Here is a 19,516-nt window from a genome sequence, read left to right on the forward strand (position 1 = left end):
AAATGAGTTTAAGAGTTGTTGACTTTTTGTAACCAGATAAAATAACTTAATGTTGCAACAACAATAAGCAGGGTTACTTATATTTTATAGAATACAGAGAATGTATTAAAAATTAAGACTGATTGAGGAGATAATACCAATAGCTTTGGACTGTTTCATCTCTAGGATGGGGGCACACTTTTGGAAAACTCTCATTGATTTCATTAAGATTATTCACTTAATTAAGCCTACTCATTCAAGTATAATTGCATACATTTGTGAACATACTGCAAGCAACACCACTTTTGTCAAAACTTGGGATGACATGCTTTGCAGCTTTAAAATAACAAATTTTCCACTTCAGCAATGGAAGCATAGGTTTTCAATCAAGAATGCTATATAGCAAATTTCAGGACATTAGTAAGCCAAAAGTTTCAAAGCCAGAAGTCCAAGACGGTACTTTGGTTTCAAAAGGGGACCACAAGGATCCCAGATTTGACAGAGGAACACAGCTTCTCAGTGAAAGCTTCATCCAAGTTAAGTGTTTCAGAAGGTAGCATTGACCACACACATACATCACTGCACACACCCATCAGCTGTGTTCACCTTTGTTACCAGATGAATACATTGTTATTTTGCCTTAGACAAATACTCAAATGTGAAATTCAGGAAAATACTCTTAGGTAAGTTCGTCCTGTAAGTTTGAAGCAGAACTATTAACAAACAGGTTTCGTGTTGCTAACATTCATCTTGGTTATTCTGTGAAAGAACCAAAAAAACCCAGGAAAATGAAATTCACATGAGAAGTGACATATATATATTTCAGATTCACAACACAGGCCAAGACTTGCATGTAATCACCTGACATACAAGAAACCTCAAATACTCAAGTATGTATATAGAACATACTTTGGTTACTCTTCTAGCTTCACTATCAGGATGCTAAAACAGCAACAGCAAAACTAAATAAATAACCACCCCAGAACTAAACTTGTGTAGTAATCACCACTGGCTGGCTAACTGATCCTGTCAAAGCAAGCTGTCATAGTTTGAACTCAAGACCATGAATTGCAATCATAACATGGGGAAATAAATCAAAGGATATTTCAGGCTGATTTTTTTAAGAAATCCATGAGACTTGGCCCTGACAGAATGTTTTAGAGCTGGAACCATTTCTAACAGCCACAGCTTAGAGATATTTTGGTATCAAAATACTGTTATGTGCCAGTTATAGACCAAATGTAAAATTAAAGTATTCAGAAGTTACAGTACTATAAGAACTATTTACTTGCAGCCTTGAAGACAAACCTACTTCTGTGTGTAGGCCCAAAATGAGGCTGCATTTGCCGATCAAGTTTTTTTTAAGGGGTTTCACCCTCGTCTATAAAGCCAACTCCACTCTTCACTCTAACAGACCTTTAGAAGCTATTAGTCTAAGAAATATATTGCTAATGGGGTAAGTGCTAACACCACTCAGGCATAAATGGGAAACAGTCTTGTTCAAAGACTTCATCATATTGCTCTAATTTTGGTTTTGTGAATGAGTCAAAGATTCAGTGTTTCCAGGATAAGAACAGTGGCTGATTCAGTGCTCTCAAAAAACAACTGAGACAGAAAAGCTGGGTACCAGATCTTGTCAAAACAAAGCATTAAAAAAAAAATCCAGAAATGCTTCCTCCCCCCACCCCTAAGTACCCTGATCATCTTTTGCCTTCTTGTTCTATCCTTACAGTCTTGAAATTACTAGAAAGGAAACAGCTGAGGAATGCTGCCACTCTTATGCCATGCTTTCCATTGACTGTCATTTCAGGAATGCATATAGGAAAGTAAAGCAGCTTCGAATGTCTCCACCCATCCAGCAGCATCAGAAGCTGCCCAGCTTACCGACAGCTCCACTGCCTTGCAGCTGCATTCCAGTTTGCATTTTTACAGTTGCCCAGATCAATGAAGATAGATACATTGTTAAGCACTGATATAACATTTGTTAGGTACATGTCCTCATACACTGCATGTCCTATAGGTATATGCTCTACATTGATACTACAGTATGGCAGCAACAAGGCATAATTTACACGTTCTTGGTTGCAAGAGTCCCAGAAGGATGTACTCATGCTATAGTTGTCCAAAACTACCACCACATTCCTTTCAGAGCATATTAGTTTGTCTAAGTCTAACCTGTCTGAATATATTCTTGAATAAAATTTAAGTATTTGCAAGAACATACGCATGTTCCTCAATTCCACATCCTGTCAGCCCAGCCTCAAAAGAGTCACAATTACACAGAAAGAAGCAAGCAATTTGCTGGGCTCCCAGTTTTTGAGAAGATTGCAATAAGTGTCTTACTAGCCCAATTAACAACTCTGAGAGCAAGAGAGCAAGCAAGAGTACAAGCAAAGGGATAAACAAGTAAAAAACTGGCCAAGAGCCTGTCAAACCATCTGTTCCAACTAAAATTTAGCATATACTCTTAAGCCTGGAATACAGATCCTCAGTTAGAAGACTTAAGTTCTATCTCTACTAATGATTTATACTGACTGCTTCTGTCTTCTAGCCTCAGATTTAGCTAACAAACTGAAATTTAGCAATTTGGTAAAAAATAACACTTGCTACTACAATGCCAAGATCAAAATGGCCTCAAATCAAGTGTGTTCACATCAGTTTTATTCATACGTGCAAAAGCACATCTCATCTACTCTTACAAGGTGCTTTTGATGATTTATCATGAAAAAACATTCTAACAATGCCAAGAATATGCCAGAATACCATGGATAAAGCTTTACTGTAAAAGCAGTATTAATGCTACAGTGAAATTCATAGCTATAGACCAGCAGAAATTGCCCCTGAACAGTAGCTTCAGTAAATACTAAAGCCCTACCACCTGAATTCATCCTTACATTGAACGTAGAACTCTTCCTCCATGACTAGGTAAGGTTAAGAAATCCGTCAGTCACACTGACATGTAAACTTGCTTAAATAAATAAAATAATTACTATATGTTAGGATTCACTTGGGTTGTTGTATTTGTGCACAAGAAATATCCATAGCAATGAAAACTGCTACGTAACCAGACATAGAAATCCCAGGTTCAAATTTGACAGACGATGAAGAAGCCGAGACACACTTGGAGATAATAAACCTAAAAAGGTAGAAGGATCATTACTTGTTTCTTTTATAAAACACCAAACAAAACACAATTCTTTTGAATGCAGCATTTAAATTTCCACTATTATACTTCAAGTATATTATGAAGAACCACATCTTTTTTCTTCTTCTTGCCTCCATTTCAAAGGGTAAAAAAAAATCTTAGATGACAAGATCAGTAGGAAGTTAACAAGTACTTATTGTAGAATCTGAACCTAGCTACTGTAACTATGGAGAGAAAGATCTATAGCCCACACAAGAACCAACTCCTATTACAAAGGGAATTTTAAACAAATATGCCTCTGTAGCCTAATCACTGAGTAAAGTCAACATTACACTTACTTCAGGACTCATTTTCTATGTGCTTTGTTGTACAGATAGAGAATTAAAAAAAACCCAGGATAACAATATACAAGCTGGGCAAATGACTCCAAAATTCTCAGTTGTGTATCATCTACAACGAGAGCATTAGGGGGTTTGGTGGCTGGAAGGTTGTTTCCCCTCCAAACAGTGAGATTTAGGCATCAGGTTCATAACTGAATACAAACCTTTCTGTACGAAAGGAAGTTCTCTTACTTGACAGTCTTGGAAAATTAACAGGTTTACCATACACACCAGTATTTTCACTCTCCAGAAGAGGCAGTGCAGAAGTCATAGCTAGGAGGTTACTAAAGTAGCTTTGAGCTATTTCCATACCTTCCTTACCCTTGGTTATTGGGTGCTGCTGCTATGATGCAAACACCCTAGAGATTTAAGACTGTAGCAACCTGTTCTTTGCTCTTATGACTTGACATGCTCCGCATGCTGTGGCCCTAGCTCAAATACATGACCTGTGTTATCATTTGTCAAAAAGGTTCCCAACAGTGCAGCCTTACCGCCCTCTATCAAGTTCTAAGGCAAAAGGGATCCAGTGCTAGTAGATTTTGTCTCTTCTTCATCACTCCCTGCTGTTTAAAAGGATGTCGTAACAAGGACAACAGCTGACACCTACTGTAACAGTACCCTTTACCATATCAGGTACTATGAGCATGCCACCAGGAGCCCTGACAGAATTTTTCACATAAACTATTGCAGAAGCTCCCACAAAGGAAGGTACTTCTTATCCAAGAAATAAATCCCATAGAACCCACAGGAAATATTAAAACAGCAATAACTGTCCTTAACCAGTTAGAAAGAGTAAGTGCTCAGTGAAACACACTTGTGAAGAGTTTCTCAGCATCTTAATCACTACCGTGGGATCAACCCAGCAGAGTCCTACAGCAGTGGCATCAAATCAAAATTTCTATTTAACGCTGCATACTGCTATGCCTGCAAACTAATACATAACTATAATGTGCATAAAACAGTCTCACCTTCATATTCAGTTTAGTACGTGAAGAGTTGCAGAAAAACACTGATATTTGCAAGAGATAGCCTTTGGTGAACTTCACTTAATTAAACTGTACTTGTCCTGGACAAAAAAGAGCACACGAATCCTTCAATAAGGACAAAGAGCCTCTCTTGCTGTTCAGCCTTCACCAATGAGAACGCCTACTGTATTAAATGATCCCCATGCACAAACAGCCAAGACAATTTCCCCTATCTTACCTGCAAAGCAGTACCCTCCCCAGAAAGAAGCAAGATCTATGTGGTGGAATTAGGCCACAGCACCCACTTTCCTCACCCAGAGAGAATGAGGCCAAAAACCAGGTTACCACCTCCTAAGTCTGAGCAGCCTCAAAGAAAAAGGGCACCCAAAAAGCAGGCTGCATAAATTGTCATACCTAATGACAGGCTAATCTCAGCCGCCTTCTTTATCAGGAGTGTGCAGGTACTCCACAGTGCACACCCCATGCTCCCAGGGGAGCACCGTGCACAGGAAATCCAGCCTTCCAGCAAACTGGTCACATCACAGTCCCTCCCCACCACATGCAGCCTTCCCATGGTGCTGCCCAGAAAGGGTGGGCTCTTCTTTCCTGTACAAAGCTCTATGTAGCTTTTAGACAAACTACTTTCAGTGACTTAAGCAATAAATTCCAATCAGAGCTGGTGAATCAAGTTCTCTTTCATGGCAGGCAAGGAAAGAGAGGAAAAGAGAGTCCAAACTGAGGAAGGATAGGTGCTAAGCTTCCAGGGTGACAGAACTGAATCCCACTCCGAATAAATATGACTGCCCTAGAAGGGACCAGGTTTTACTGAAAAGAGTATATAGTCTCTTCTTTACATTACTGCAGAATATGCTACTTTTACCCCCACTCTGCAGAAACTATTAATCTGTGAGGTCACAGGTCACCTCTGGGCTCCATTTTTCTCTCAATATTTCCTTACACTCAATTGTTAAGGCAGATGAGAAGAGCTGCACTATCTGTAAGTTAGATCTCATCCTGCATGACGACTGTCCGTGAATGCAATATTTAAAAACGACCAACTTCAACCTCCACTAAATTAATGGAACAGACATCTGACTGTAAATTTAAGGTCTAATTTAAAAGTAAGTTTTCTGGTCTTACAGACATATACACACACAACATGTATATAAAGTAGGATATTCCAGCAGAATACATACTATCCTGCTGCAATATCCTAGACTGCATGTATGTCCCATGGATAGAAAAATGGCATGCCCCATTTTGTCCTTTGTGCTGAAGGCCTAACCTGAACATATGCTAAAACAAGTTCTTAATGAGAACAGCATTTGAACCCAACATTACATACAGGAATAATGATCATCATCTAATGACAATTTTTTTCCCTTCTACAAGATTTTTAACTCAAAGAAATTTAATCGACGTCCTCAGATATGATGCACTCGAGTCCGCTCATTTATGCACATGCAAATATAAAACAAAATAACTCATTGGCAGTGTCAAGAGATGAAGAAAGTACCCGCATATGCTCTCCTTCTTCCTTCTCTAAGCTACCAATCCAACTGTTATTTTTTTCTTTCCCATATGCATGAAGAGAAACAATTCTACATAAAGCTTTCTGATGGTGACGGCACTCTAGCCCACTGATATAAGAAAAGTTTGGCTAATGGCTTTAGTAGCAAAGCTTGATGCTCCATTAAAGACCAGATCTGAAGTCCACCAGAATTTCAGGATTAATGGTACTTTCTCCTCAGCACTTCCAACCACCTGGGCTGTGGAAAAGAAAACACAGCTTAAGTCTCTCCCTGTAACTGTCATAGCTAGCTGGAAAAACAAAGGCTGAATAGTATATTATATATTTAATTCTACTGCTATTTCAGACACATGCATTTGTTCTCAGTAACTGCAAAAATAGTTAGATGCAAGACAAAAAGGACACAACCCAAAAAAGGTAGAGTCACTTCATCTTTCCTGAGATAAATTTATTCCTGCGAAGCAGTAAAATCTACAGGGGATCTGACAGACACCACACACCAAAACACAACCCCAAACCAAACCACAAACAAAAAACCCACAAAGCAACAGCAAACCATGGCAGTCTTGAACACAACATGAATTTCAACACAACTGAAATCAGACAAAACTCTGTCAGGAAGAATGACAAGTTTTTGAAGAGTCTCCTTTGGGAACAGATACAGCTTTGTTCCCTGCCACAGCCAAATCTTATTAAATGAATCCATGTTACAGACTGCATCATGTATGATTTGTACCTTTCATACGGCGTATTAGAGGAGAATAAGATTCATTGATAATGATGAAGTGAAACCATACAGAGTTGGTCATGGGCAGGCATTTTGTTATATGCTTTTTTTTTTTTACAGCAACAGGCAACATTCATTTACTGGACTGCCTCAAGAAGATTATAACCTCACAACTGATCTTATTTGCTTTTAATACAATAAAACCAGAAAAGGTTCTTCGGTATCACTAGAGGAGGGGATGAGGAGGAGAGTGAGCAAGAGTTTTAGTAGTAATGTAAATCTTCACCTCTGTTCCCTTAGACTTTGCCCTTCCAAACTGCAAGCTGACTACAGGTAAAAAGAAAGGGAGAATAAGCTCAGAATGATCTTGATGAAAGCTTTATTGCATATAGTATCAAAGACATTTTGAAAATGCCATCTGGACTTCACAAAGAGAGACAACACTATTCATCTCTTATTTTAACGATAGAGTTAAATCAAACGTCATCCTTTCCTACCAATCACTGGAGTACAGTAACTTGTAGACCCAACGATCTAACCAGTTAAGGTATGACTTCTAATATAGAGCTCCCTGGAAGCATGAAGCAATCATAACTTGATTAGAGAAGGTTAAATACATAAAACCTCACTATGAAGTGACAGGCTAGCCTGAAGTCAGGTAACCGTGCTGCAGTAACATGCTGACAGGCTTAACCACAACACAGATTCATTCTTCCAGTTCAGTTCACAACTGAAAGTAAACCAATACCCTTTACAGGGAAGCAAGTAACAACTTACACACAGGAAATAGAGCAAAGAGTAGTAGAATTTTACATCTTATGTTCAGGAGGGGATTCTATCCAGTACTATGGGGCAACTTATGTATTTGTAGAGCCTCACATCCTTGAAAAAACTACATGGGATGGATAAAATACATTAAACAAAAATGAGGTGGTGAATTTAAGAAAAGCACTGTATAACAACAATGTCCTAATTACCTCACCTAACCATTTTGGGAAGATTTCTACTCAGTCAATTTACATCTCAATCACTAAGGTTTCTTTTTTTTTAACTACAGAACAACTTCTAAAGTTAAGAACAAGAAGCTAGCCTGTCAAAGACCATTTTTTGGTTTTTTGGATATCCAGTGAATTTAGTATTGTGTGGAAGCTTTTGGCCTTCTAGAGAAACAAAAACTATTCAGGCAAACCCACATTATCTCCGGATTGCCACAGCCTTTCCTTATTTGGCTAACGTTTTGAGATTCCAATCAGACTGCTATGAAGTTCAACATGCACAAAGCATCCATTTTGAGGAAACTTCACAGCCAGTTTCCCTTCCATTCCCCCCCTGCCCCAAGTGAAAGTTATCTCCCTCAGCACCAACCCCCCTCCCACATACCCACAGCAGAACAAAGCAATATGGATTCGGTTTTTTATTGCTCTCCAACGCACGAAAGAAAACTGTAAGTAAGAGCCCCGCTCCCCTTAAAGTTCAGCTCTCACACTGCGGCAGAAGCCATCGCTAAAGAAAGCGAGCAGCCTGTTATTGATACACGTTTCTATATTAGGAACAAAACACTGGTTCCCCTTAGAAACCGGAGAGAAAAAGATGATCCGTCTCTCCGCACGCACACACGAGCGGGGTTTAATCGGCTCAACTGCCGCGAAACCGGGGAGACGGGGGAAGCAGGAAACTGCTACCGGGATCCGGGGTAAGCGGCGGCTGGGCAAGCGCCCCCCAGGCGAGCCCGCCTCCCTCACCTGCCGGCCACCACCCTCCGCCGGGGGACACCTGCCCCGTCCCCCCCAGCTGCCTCCCAGACAACCCGGGGCAGGGCCCGCTCCCCCCGTCCCTCCCGAGGGAGGCGCTGCCAACAGGGGAAGCGAGGCGAGCGGGGAAAGCCGAAGAGGGTCACCGGCACCTCCTCCCCGCCGAAGGAGAGGCCCAACCGCCCCCTTCCGACGCCCGGCCCGCGGGGAGGGGGCGCAGCCTCTCGCCCCCTCCAGCCCAGCCGGCCCGGACCGCTCCCCCGCGGCCCCCTCCGGCCGGCCGGCCGCCCCGAGCCTGACCCCGGTCGCCGCCGCCTCCCGCCCCGCGCTCCCGGCCCCTCCCCGCCCCGACACCCCCCAGCGGAAGGGAGAGCAGCCGCCTCCGGCCCCTTCCTCCTCCACCTCCTCCCGGGGGGGGGGGGGGGTCACTTCGCCGGCCGGCCTCGCGCCCCCTTCCCTGCCTGCCCAAGCCCCGGTCCCGCCGCCGAGCTCGGCCAGACCCCCCCCGGCCGGCGAGGACGGCCCCGCACCGACCTGGTGGAGCGCGGTGAGCCCGTCCACATTGGCGTAGTTGATGTCGGCGCCCCGCTCCAGCAGCCGCAGCACCTCCTCGGTGTCCCCGCTGGAGCAGGCGGCCAGGAAGACGGCGCCGTCGTCGAACTTCACCTTGGTCTTTTTGCGCTTGACCACGGGCGGCTCCAGGTCGGTCTCGGAGCCGATCCAGCGCTTCAGCTGCTCGTTCCGCTTCTGCTTGGCGTCCGCCATCTTCATACCCCGCTCCTGCCTGGCCCCCTTAGCTAACACCGCACCGAGGATAGACTATATACCGCCAGTATCCCACAGCGCACCGCGGCCCGCACTCGCCCTCGCTCGCTCACCCACCCAGATGGAGGGCGCAGGGCGGGAGGGAACCGGCGGGGCGGGGCGGCGGCGGCCTCGTTAGCATAACCCCGCGAGATTTCCCGGCGGGGGGAGGCGGGGCTGGGAGGCACCGATGCGGGAGGGCGGGCACGGGCGCGCGAGCGGCGCGGGGCGGGGCGGGCGGTGGCGTGCCCCGCGGGGGCGGGGTGGCAGCGGGGGCGGGCGGGGGAGTGCCGGGGAGTGCCGCCGCCGCCGCCGCCGCCTGTGTTGTGACTGGGGCGAGGCGGGCTCGGTTTGCTTCATCCCGGGCCCGTGAGTTCAAGAGTTCAACCGAAGGGTCACCGGCTTCCCCTGCCCGGCCGGGGCGGAAATCCCCGCCACCGCAGGGGAAGACCCGGGCCGAGGGGCGTCCGGCGGTGTGGCCCCGCACGGGGCCCGCTGCCTGACCGGGCCTCGCCTCGGGGCTAGCCGAGGCACCGGCCTTCTCCCGCTGCGGCCTGGGTCTGCTGTCCAGGCTGAAAAAGTACACTCAAAAAGCGATGAGGGCCTTGCCAATAAAACGGCCGCCACCGAAGGGTGACCGGGGACGGACTTCTCCAAAACGGAGTGTGTGGGGAGAGGGTTTATTGGGGCGTCTGATGTAGGCCTTAAACCCCAAAACCTGAGCCAGGCTTCGGGTGTGCGGCTCCCAGGGGCTTCTGCGGCTGGAAGCACAGTGCTCGTCCACCTCTGTGGGGCAGCTTAGAGGTGCTGCCTGTCCCTGCCGGGCAGCTTAGAGGTGCTGCCTGTCCCTGCCAGCGACCGCTGTGTCACATGCAACAACTGCAGCGTTTCTGCCTGCATTGGAAAATGGGGCAAATGCAGCCGCTTGGAGGAAAGAAGGAAAGAAACGGGGTGACTTACTGAAGATCCTTTGTTTCGGGAGGTTAGATATGTCCCCGTTAGGGCAGCTTGCTGTACGAAAGCACCCATCTCCCGTTTGCACTGGCACTCCTATGTGGCAGTGGACAAATCCCTGTGCTTATTGTCCGTTTTAGTTAAAGCTCACTTCCATTATCTGAAAACCTGGGGTAGCACATCCATCTTTTCTGTTGGGAGAAAACAAGTAGTTACAGAGCATACAGCATTTGAAGATACAAAGACTAAAATGTATTAGTTCAGAGTTGCGACTTCTAGGAACCAAGCTGTTATACATAGTAAATTTTTTTCCATGCATAGCATGTTTTCTTAGGTAAAAGCAATATGTATTTTGTTTTAAATTGAATAATCTCTGGGGATAAAATGTGGTTTTAAACTCACTGGAAAAAAAGTTTTATTTTCAACTAATTATAGGAAACAAAGTATAGTTTGAGAGGGTCACCAAACCTCATACACTTCAAATTTTGCATGGTTTGTTCTTTTCTAATTATAATGTCTCCTTCTTACGGTAGGCAGACTCACAGCCTACTCAGGCTTCTTATTTCCATTTTTATCGATAAAAATGTCAGCGGCGTTTCGCAAGAAGTAATAGTTGCAAGGCACCTGCAGCAACGTGTTGTTCTTAATGTCTTTCAGAACAGATTTTCATCTGGAGATATTTGCATAGTATCCATCAGATTTACTCATACAGCAATGCATGAGATACAGTGCACTGACAATTTGCAGGCGCAATGTGATTGGGAACGAAAGATGACATCTTGTAGTCAAGATTAAAGATTTGGCAGAGGAAGATTTGCAGTCTAAGTAGGTGGATGAATGATTACCTGGCACCTAGTATATACCTTCCCATTGACAGCCTGTGTGACTATCCAGAGGTACAGTTTAGGCTTCTGGGTTTAAAAGTATGACTGACTCTGCATAATGCACTTCAGAAGCAGTCTTTGCAGTCTTTATTACTCACACGGGTGATTGAGTTGTCCTTTGGCATAGCGGTGGTACCATCGGCCCGGTATGGACAGTTACCAGCCAGGAACTTGGCTGCATCGACTGACTCACATCTAAGGAGGGGATTTGTGCAGGCTCCAGCTGCCTGCTGTGATCTTGTCCTTGCAGGCAAACTTCCTTGGGGACAGACTCTCAATCCAGTGCCATTTCCTAAGGAGCTGAAAACTATAACCCAGAAAAAGGTAACACAAGGTAAAAGCTGAGTCCACCGTCCTCAGATGTCTCTGATATTTTACATGTACTACCCTACATGCTGCTTCTCTCTTTCTCAGTTGGCTGTCTGAAAATGTGACTCTTCAAAGAAACCACATAGCTGAAGAATGTAATACACTGATTTCAGCAAGCAATATTTAAATCAAGTGCTTTATTAGCAGCAAAGTAATTCTAGGTAAATTGGTAGGCACTTATTCAAAATGCACTCTCTTTGGAATTTCATTGTCATGGAGCATGTTTTTAGGTTTCCATCAGAGCTCCAGTCTCCTCTCCTTGACTTCACTCCTCCAGCTCAGCTTTTTCTTTCTGGTCATGGATCCTCCTTTAACTCCTTCAGCTCACTGTCCTTGGCTTGTTAGCAAAATGCAGAGGTTCTACAGCTCAGAAAGCACGCCCCTTTCTGTTCTTAAGTATCATACAGTCTGATTTTAAAGGCCAGATCTAATACTTCCCTTTTGTTCCTTTCTTCAGGGCATTTTTCACTCAGTCAGCTCCAGCTTTTCAGAGAACTTCAGCAAATATCTTTCCTTACGCTGCAGCTATTTGTATGTTCTACATTCTTGACTTTAATTTTTCCTTGACACTTTCATTTCTTTGGGTTGCACCTCATTTGGGAGTTACGTTATGTTTGAGGCTTTTTACAGACTCCACAGGCAACATATAATTCATTTGTGCAGACAGCTGAAATTCAGGTATTCCATATATATGGAGTATATATGCCTTTCCCAGATAGGTGTGTGCTCTGCAGTAAATTATATGTGGTCCTTGAATGTGATCTAGCAAAGCATATGGTCTTCCTTAAGCAAAAAGTAGAGCTGTCATTCACGTAAACTGGTAAATCTCTGGAATTGTTCACATTTTCTGTATTCAACAATATTCAGAACAAGAAGGGAATAATGATAAAAGTAATAATAATAATAATAATAATAATAACTTGGTTTTAATTTCTGTATTTTTCCTATCTCATCTCTCACATAAAAGTTTATAACTTCAATAGCAAAGGCATACTGGGTCACATTCTTTATCCCATCCTACCAGTTTGATGTCATTCAATTTCATTGTAGAATCAGTGTAGCTGAGAGGAGAGGGGACCATCTACAGCTTCTAATTCAGTACTAATTAAGATAAACTTATACAATCACCATTAATAGTTGCTGCAGAAATCTGATATTCTTTTCCAATTATCTACCTAAGCATGGAGGGTGAAATTCCTCTGTGCAGAGGGTTAGACTAAACCCTATATATTAAGGCTCTCTTTGAAGACCATATTGAAAGTGAGTATAAAATTTGTCCTAAAACAGTCATTACTGCAAGACAGTATCACAAGATTGAATTAGATAACTGCATAAGTGTGCATGTGTGTTTACAATAATAATAGGATGCTTACAGGAGACACTAGTTTAGGTACCTGATGTGTGCAACTTAAGGACACACTAAGTAGACCTACTTTTGTCAGGCTGTTTTGATGTACCTCTCCCAGACTACTCAACACACTAGATGTGCTGTAAAATCCTTTGTTTGCCTGTATATACATAGCACTAAAGGTGATTGAATATCTAATTTTCCACATACAAATACTAGCACTGAATTCAGGAGGAATTTTCTCTAGAGGTAACTGTGTAAACACTTGCAGAGGTAGCATCTATGTGTGTATATATTTTCAGTTAATTTAATGGCAGGCTTCAAGTGATCAATAAAATGATTTAGCAATGAGATTGTTATCAGCATGCTTTCTGGTTTTCCATTTTTTTCTTAAAAGCATTAGAACCATCGTTCAAAGCTATTTCATGCAGGCTTCTGGACCACAGAAGTACATGGATGAAGCTTTTGCACTACCCAAAATAGTCAGCTTCTGGGCTGCAGAATTTTTGTTCTGACCTCCGAAGGATAACTGTTGTCTTGTCTTTCATCTTGAACAGCAACAGACACAGTGTGGCTTCTAAAAATTTTGTCCTAACATTTTTCTCTCCCCAATGAAGAAAACGAATATATCAAAGTTAATTTCATCAACTCCAGCTCTGGGAAAAATGGATAATTTGAAGAGATAGTAACAAATACTTTATATATTGGCAAAACTTTCTAATAAATCTTCCAGATTTTTATAAAGAATCATGGATTGTAAAAGGAGAGATGGGATAAGAAAATATAAAAGCCTTTATCAACATGAAAAAGCTGTGACAGAGATACTTATCATAAGAATAAGGCATTTTTCTCTTTTTTTTAATCTGCTAGTCATAGTCCTTTCTATTTTTAAATCTGGTGTATTCTCTACTCTGATTGACAAATGCACACAAGTAATAGTGAAAACTCTGGTACATTCCTATGCAGAAAAAAAGAGATAAGAAGACTATGCACAAAGTGCTATCAAAATTTTAAAGTAAATTATGTAAGAAGCAGACTTCTTGCTCTTTCATTTTGTCAGTTCTGAGTAAGATTCTTGCACAGAAATCCCACATTTCAAGGTGGGTTACTTTTTGATGCTGCATAATCCTGAGTCACCAAAACCAAAACTAAAACTACCATGGCAACCAGGGCACATATTTATAAACTATGCAGTTCTGAATCAGATTTGCTATGGTGTATTCTCCCAATATCTTTCATAAGCTTTACACAGATTGCTCTCTCCGTATTCTTGGATGGCAATGCAAGCTAACATTTAAACTGGACTCACATAGAGATGCTCTCACATACTTCTATATGTACCCATCTGTTAAACCAGGATTTGGTCTACTGACAATTTCAACAGTGCATGGGTTAAGCTAAAAATAGTTGTCTTGGCTAGTGAAAAGTAACACCATGTCCTTTAGAAATAGGGAAATACATTTATTTATAAAATTGACTTTATAAAACCATTCTTACTTTCAATTAAATTTGTTTTGCCTAGTCACTTCATGAAAAAACAGAACTGAGCCGTATGTTGTGTAACAGAAATATAGGCGCTCTGTTTCTATTCAGTCTCTGCAGTCCTGGGAATGCTGCCTGTATATGGATGTAGATGTGGTGTTAGACACTCTGCCATGACAGTTGTCCATTTTGGCCTCTTGCTGTTGAGAACAAGTATCTTTGCTTTATTCTGATGTCCAAAAGGCCGCATAATCTTACAGTAGCTTTGAGGAACCTCTGTTCAGCATTTCTGCAGGTAAAGTGCTTCTTTTCCACTATTGTGTGCGGCTCGAGTCAAGGAGCGTACTGTTGAAACGCATAATTTAAGTACTGAGGGGGAAGGGAATGACCTGTCCCTCTGAAATGCATGCAAGATGTTCCCTGTGAGCTGCATTCTGAACATATCACAGCTGAGAAACATACTTCCAGGGCTGCAGGAGGATGATTTGGACAAAGAGAAATGAAAGACATCCTGTTCTAGCTTCTCACTCACAATGCAAATATACATACACTCAAGGGTTATTGACAGCCATGACACTTAAATTTCTGCCTTTCTGCTACCAGAAGGTATATGAATTTCCTTTTTAAATATTTGTTTTGGTGTATTAAAGTGTCCTTTCTCTAACTTGGGGTTTAAAAATACTAAAATCTCCATGTGGCTGAGCAGTCGGCTTGGCTTGGATTTTGGGCATCTAGGAGTATGCCCTGCTACTCGTGGTGCCTACAGGCTCTATTTTTATGAGCCAGCAGAGCATATGACATAACTGTGCGCTCACATCATGTTTAGTCTTAGCAATGTAGTAACATAAGTAACACACCTATATCAATGACAAAAACAATGTCATCCTTTAGCCTATTCAGACAGCCATTAAAAGGAAAACCAAGTGTTTTTTTTTTTAAAAGAGAACTGGCTGATAGAGTATAGCGATGCTTATTTATAAGAATATTCATAAAGACCTGTTTCCCTGAATAAAACAGAAACAAGCAACTGAAAGCAGTTTCCTTGCTCAGAAATCAGTTTTTCTGGTAGTTCAGTGTCCTAATAAACACTTCCACTATTGCTTTTCTGTCCCCTGTATTTGTTACTATCCCTGTGTCCGCCTCAGAAAGTTACTTCTTCTGTAGGTAACTCCTCAGGCTACAGCTTAACTGATCAGACTTCATCCCAAACCATCAAGAGACTCCTTTGGTGGCCTCCTATTGTTCCTTAGCACAAGGCCATAAAGAAATTGGATTGCTTCATCCTGTCAGTTCAAAAGAAGAGTGACTTAATTGAGACAATTAATCTGAGGCAACGTTCATCTGCAGCAATCACTAATGTAATGCTAAGGTACTCCAGAAGCCTTATATCATGAACGCACAGAGATGTACACTTCAGAATCTTCTTAAATGGCTTCTGGTTTGACAGGTTTATGACTTTCAACCCTCATCTGATGAAATCACATTTCCTAACCATTCCTAAACTGGCTTGCTGGCCTGCAACTCCCCCGTTCAGTCATCACGATAACTCAAAAGGCCCCATTGAGAAGGGACCCGTAAAAATCCTTTTCCTTTAGCCGATGCTTAAAGTAACTCAAAACCAGCTTCTTCCCACCAAAGCGTTATTTAGTCACTTAGTGTAAGACGAGGAAAAGGCTGTAACCTCTAGATCTTGGCCAAAAGTTTTTCTTTCCCTAAACATTTTGGAATTATGACCCAGCCTTCTCTTTGCCTGAGAGAAAGGCGTCTCTTCCAGCATTTCTCAGAGACCTAGGCTGAAGTTTCACTACATAACAGGAACATTCAGGCAGTTTACTGCCATGGAAAGGGCCAGTCCTCCTTTCTTTGTACTGCCCATTCCCTACCCCTGGATGCACAGACACCATTCCCAACCTTTCCTCCGGCTTTGGTGTTCATTTGACACCCAACTGAGTTGTCTACACTGGCAGACTATTTACTTCTTGGCTTGGCTAGTTTTCTGCTGGTCTAGTAAACTGAGCAGACTCACCAAAGGGTGACAGGAGGCTTCCAAAAGAGATGGGAGTGCGTGGCCAGGCCTGAGGAAGGACAGAGTCACTCTCCTCAGAAGCAGGGGGACATGATGTAGGCTCAACCATCACATGAAATCTCACCTGTGGTTCTAGCTGTGACCATTGAGTTATTATTTTTCCTCTCTGGGAAGGTTTCTTTGGCCCTGGATTCTGGCTTGTGGAAAATAAATCTGCTAACTAGTGTAAGGCAAGTGAGAACTGCCAAGTTAATTCCCCGTGCTCCTTTACCCCCCATTTTGTCTTCTCTGTGGAGGTAATGTTTCTGTCTTCGTTTCACTTTCTGTTTGTTTCCACGTGGCAGCTAGCGAATAAGATTCTGTGCAAACAGGGTAGTGAGTGGAGGGCTAGATCATTATCATATGAAATAACTAAAATAACTTTCTCATTCTTGGCAGTCTTCATTTTAAAAAGCGACAATCTTGAGAGGACACACTTAGCATGCACTCAGTCCTGGGAGTACAGCAACAGCGGCATGAAGCAAGCCAGGCCCCCAGCTGCAACTCAGCCCCCAGCCGCAGCCAGGCAATGCTGATGTTCATCTCCCATGTCCACCTGCCCCTTCCTCCCAGCCACGTTTGGCTCGTGGTCACTTCCCTGCGTGCAACGCTGGTATAGCTACTTCTTTATGATTATGAAACAGTCATGGTATATTTTTACTTCAAGCACTAACTGAGATCTAAAACGCTGATTTTGCCGAGATCAGACACTTGGCTCCAGGCTGCCTTAAGCATTCCTTGATTTGTATTTTTATTTATGTGCATTTTGTTGCTCTCTCCTTCTAGTGGAACTGGCTTGAGAAAGTGAAGGCTGGTCCTAGAAAAGTTCTACATTACACTTATTTTAAGACAAATGGGTGGATAGATAGGTAGATGTGAAATGACATTATTTCAAAGAGATTAATAACAGTAAAATTAACTCTCTACTTGTGTATATAATTGCAGTTTAAAGATACAATTTTAAAATTGAATTGTTTTGATTATTTTGATTATTAACATTTTGATTACTTATTTAGGACTGTGGGCTGATAAGTAGAATAACTAATAGGAAGTTGGAACACTTCTGGCTCTGCATCTGAATCTGGATTTTACATGGGATAAATAACTCAAAGTTCTTCATTTTGCATGTCTGACCTCAGTTTGTATTTAAACCTCAAGAGCCAAGAGCTGAATAAAGAATTTTGATCGTATTAATTAGAGTCTTTCCACTCCCAGTGTTCACAATTTAAAAGATTTAAATTAAAGCCTTAATAAAAATATAAAAGTCTGCTGGAGATAAAGCACCCGCTGCTGCAGCATCTTTTGCAGTGAGAATTTTGATTGAGCAAGGAGTGCTCTGAAAAAACACAAACACTCTTGTGTGTTAGAAAACACTAAAGCAATTTCTGTGCTAAAATGTCTGCGTTACAGTTCTGTGGGCTCCTGTATTTAAAAAACTTAGGTTTTGCATAATTTTGAAATTGTGCATAATATTAAATCTTATGGTCTTGATAAACTCACAGTGTTACTCCCAGGAAAATAAATGGCAAACGATTACTTCAAAAGGAGAAAGATCTGGCCCTACTGTCTCATCACTTTGCATTTAGATAAGATTGGAGAAGAGGCCTAACTACTATAGAAAAGGAAACTGTGTAAAAAATTAATAGCTTAAAGTATCATTCCGATGTCTTATTTCTGTAAAAAATAGCTAATCCATACTTAAAATTCAAAATCTATGTCATTGCTTTTCTGCATTGCGTATTTCAGAAGATCCTTACTTTCAGAGAGACACTAGGCATTTCCCCGCACAAAACAGGAATATCCTGCAACCATATCCTGCATACAATCACCGTCATGTAACATGCTTCTCTGCAGCAGCAGTAAGCACAAAGGAAAACACATTTCTTAATATTTTACACCCAAAATGAGTGTAATGCAGTAGTTTTAATGACAATTTCTTCTAGAAGTATAATAATTGTATAGGTGATACATACATAGGTCACATTAGACACTTGATCTGTCTAGAGAATGTCTAGACGCATTAATTTATTCTTATTTAAAACAGTCAAGGCTCAATTTAGGAACTCCTACTTGTTTTAGTGAGTTTGTATTAGCTCCCACTAATATGCCACTGAATCCCACTAGAGTTACTTATGCAAGTAAATGATTTCCAGTATAAGTTCCAAAATCTGAAATTTAGTTACGTGTTGACTTATGATGGGGTTATACAACACACAGTTTTCAGCCCAACTATTTATTCAGGTTAAACATATTATAGCAGATCTGGAATCACATTCCCCCGTTACATAACGTTCCCACAGAGTCACACTTTAGCTTTAGTAAGGAGATGAGGATCAGGCCTCAAAGAAGCAACTACCCCGTGCGGTCCTCATACGTAGAGAGATAAAGCTAAATATAACATAAAGCATGGCATTTGCCCATAAGTGTTAAATGAGCTCCATACCATAATCAAAACATAGTTAAACAAAACCAGGCAGTTACCTAGAAACAAAAGCACAAAAGTCTCTGTCTCTATCACGTGCCTGAAAGCGTTTATGGTCAGATCCTGCCACTGTTGCTCACATTGTACAGTACTCATGAGCGGTCCCGCTGAGGTACTAGGGTATTAGAACCAATTTAGAAGTTAATAAATGCTTCATTTGCTTTTAAAACTGCCAGAAAATAGGCACCATTTAGATTCAGTATTTGCTTTAATGATTCCAGTGTACAGTGGCATTGTTAGGTTTGTGTCACCTGGCTTGGATACAAGCTATGCAAGCACAGAGCTCAGCCTAAGCTGCAAAATTCTCGTAGTCTAAACTAAATCTAGCCTAACTTAGTTTACACTTGAGCTTTATGCAGCTCTGGGTACGCTACGACCAGTAGCCAAGCGAGTTAGTTTTAAGGCAGCTCAAGCACATCTTTTGGCCATCTTCTATATCTGTTGGTGTTTCATCTGCTGGCATGGAAGTTACACAGGATCAAATCATCAGCTGGTATAAACTTGGTGTAGCTACGCTGGATAAAGGCCTGAACTTCAAATTTTAGTACTTGAGGTATAAGATTTGAGTTTCACTTACAGAAATGCATATTTTGAGAAAGTCCAGACTAACCCTACTGAAACAAACAGAGACACCTAATTCACAAAAGTGT

The 19,516-nt window shown here is 42.1% G+C and overlaps 1 protein-coding gene and 1 long non-coding RNA gene across 2 annotated transcripts in view; one reads left to right on the top strand and one right to left on the bottom strand.

Annotated features, from left to right (window-relative positions):
- The window catches only part of PPP1R12A (protein phosphatase 1 regulatory subunit 12A), a 124,784-nt gene extending 115,403 nt beyond the window's left edge, over window positions 1-9,381 (bottom strand). The window contains exon 1 of the mRNA XM_072864354.1: window positions 9,013-9,381. Coding sequence (XP_072720455.1) covers window positions 9,013-9,249 — 237 coding nt within the window. The 5' untranslated portion in view covers window positions 9,250-9,381. The remainder of the gene's footprint in view (window positions 1-9,012) is intronic.
- A 1,689-nt stretch (window positions 9,382-11,070) lies between these two features.
- On the top strand, window positions 11,071-17,476 carry LOC140652924 (uncharacterized). The gene is made up of 3 exons (XR_012042980.1): window positions 11,071-11,454; window positions 16,784-16,997; window positions 17,401-17,476. It is a non-coding gene; the product is annotated as an uncharacterized lncRNA (long non-coding RNA).
- The last annotated feature ends 2,040 nt before the right edge of the window (window positions 17,477-19,516 follow it).

The sequence above is a fragment of the Ciconia boyciana genome, chromosome 1 (assembly GCF_034638445.1).
Source record: "Ciconia boyciana chromosome 1, ASM3463844v1, whole genome shotgun sequence".
NCBI lineage: Eukaryota > Metazoa > Chordata > Aves > Ciconiiformes > Ciconiidae > Ciconia > Ciconia boyciana.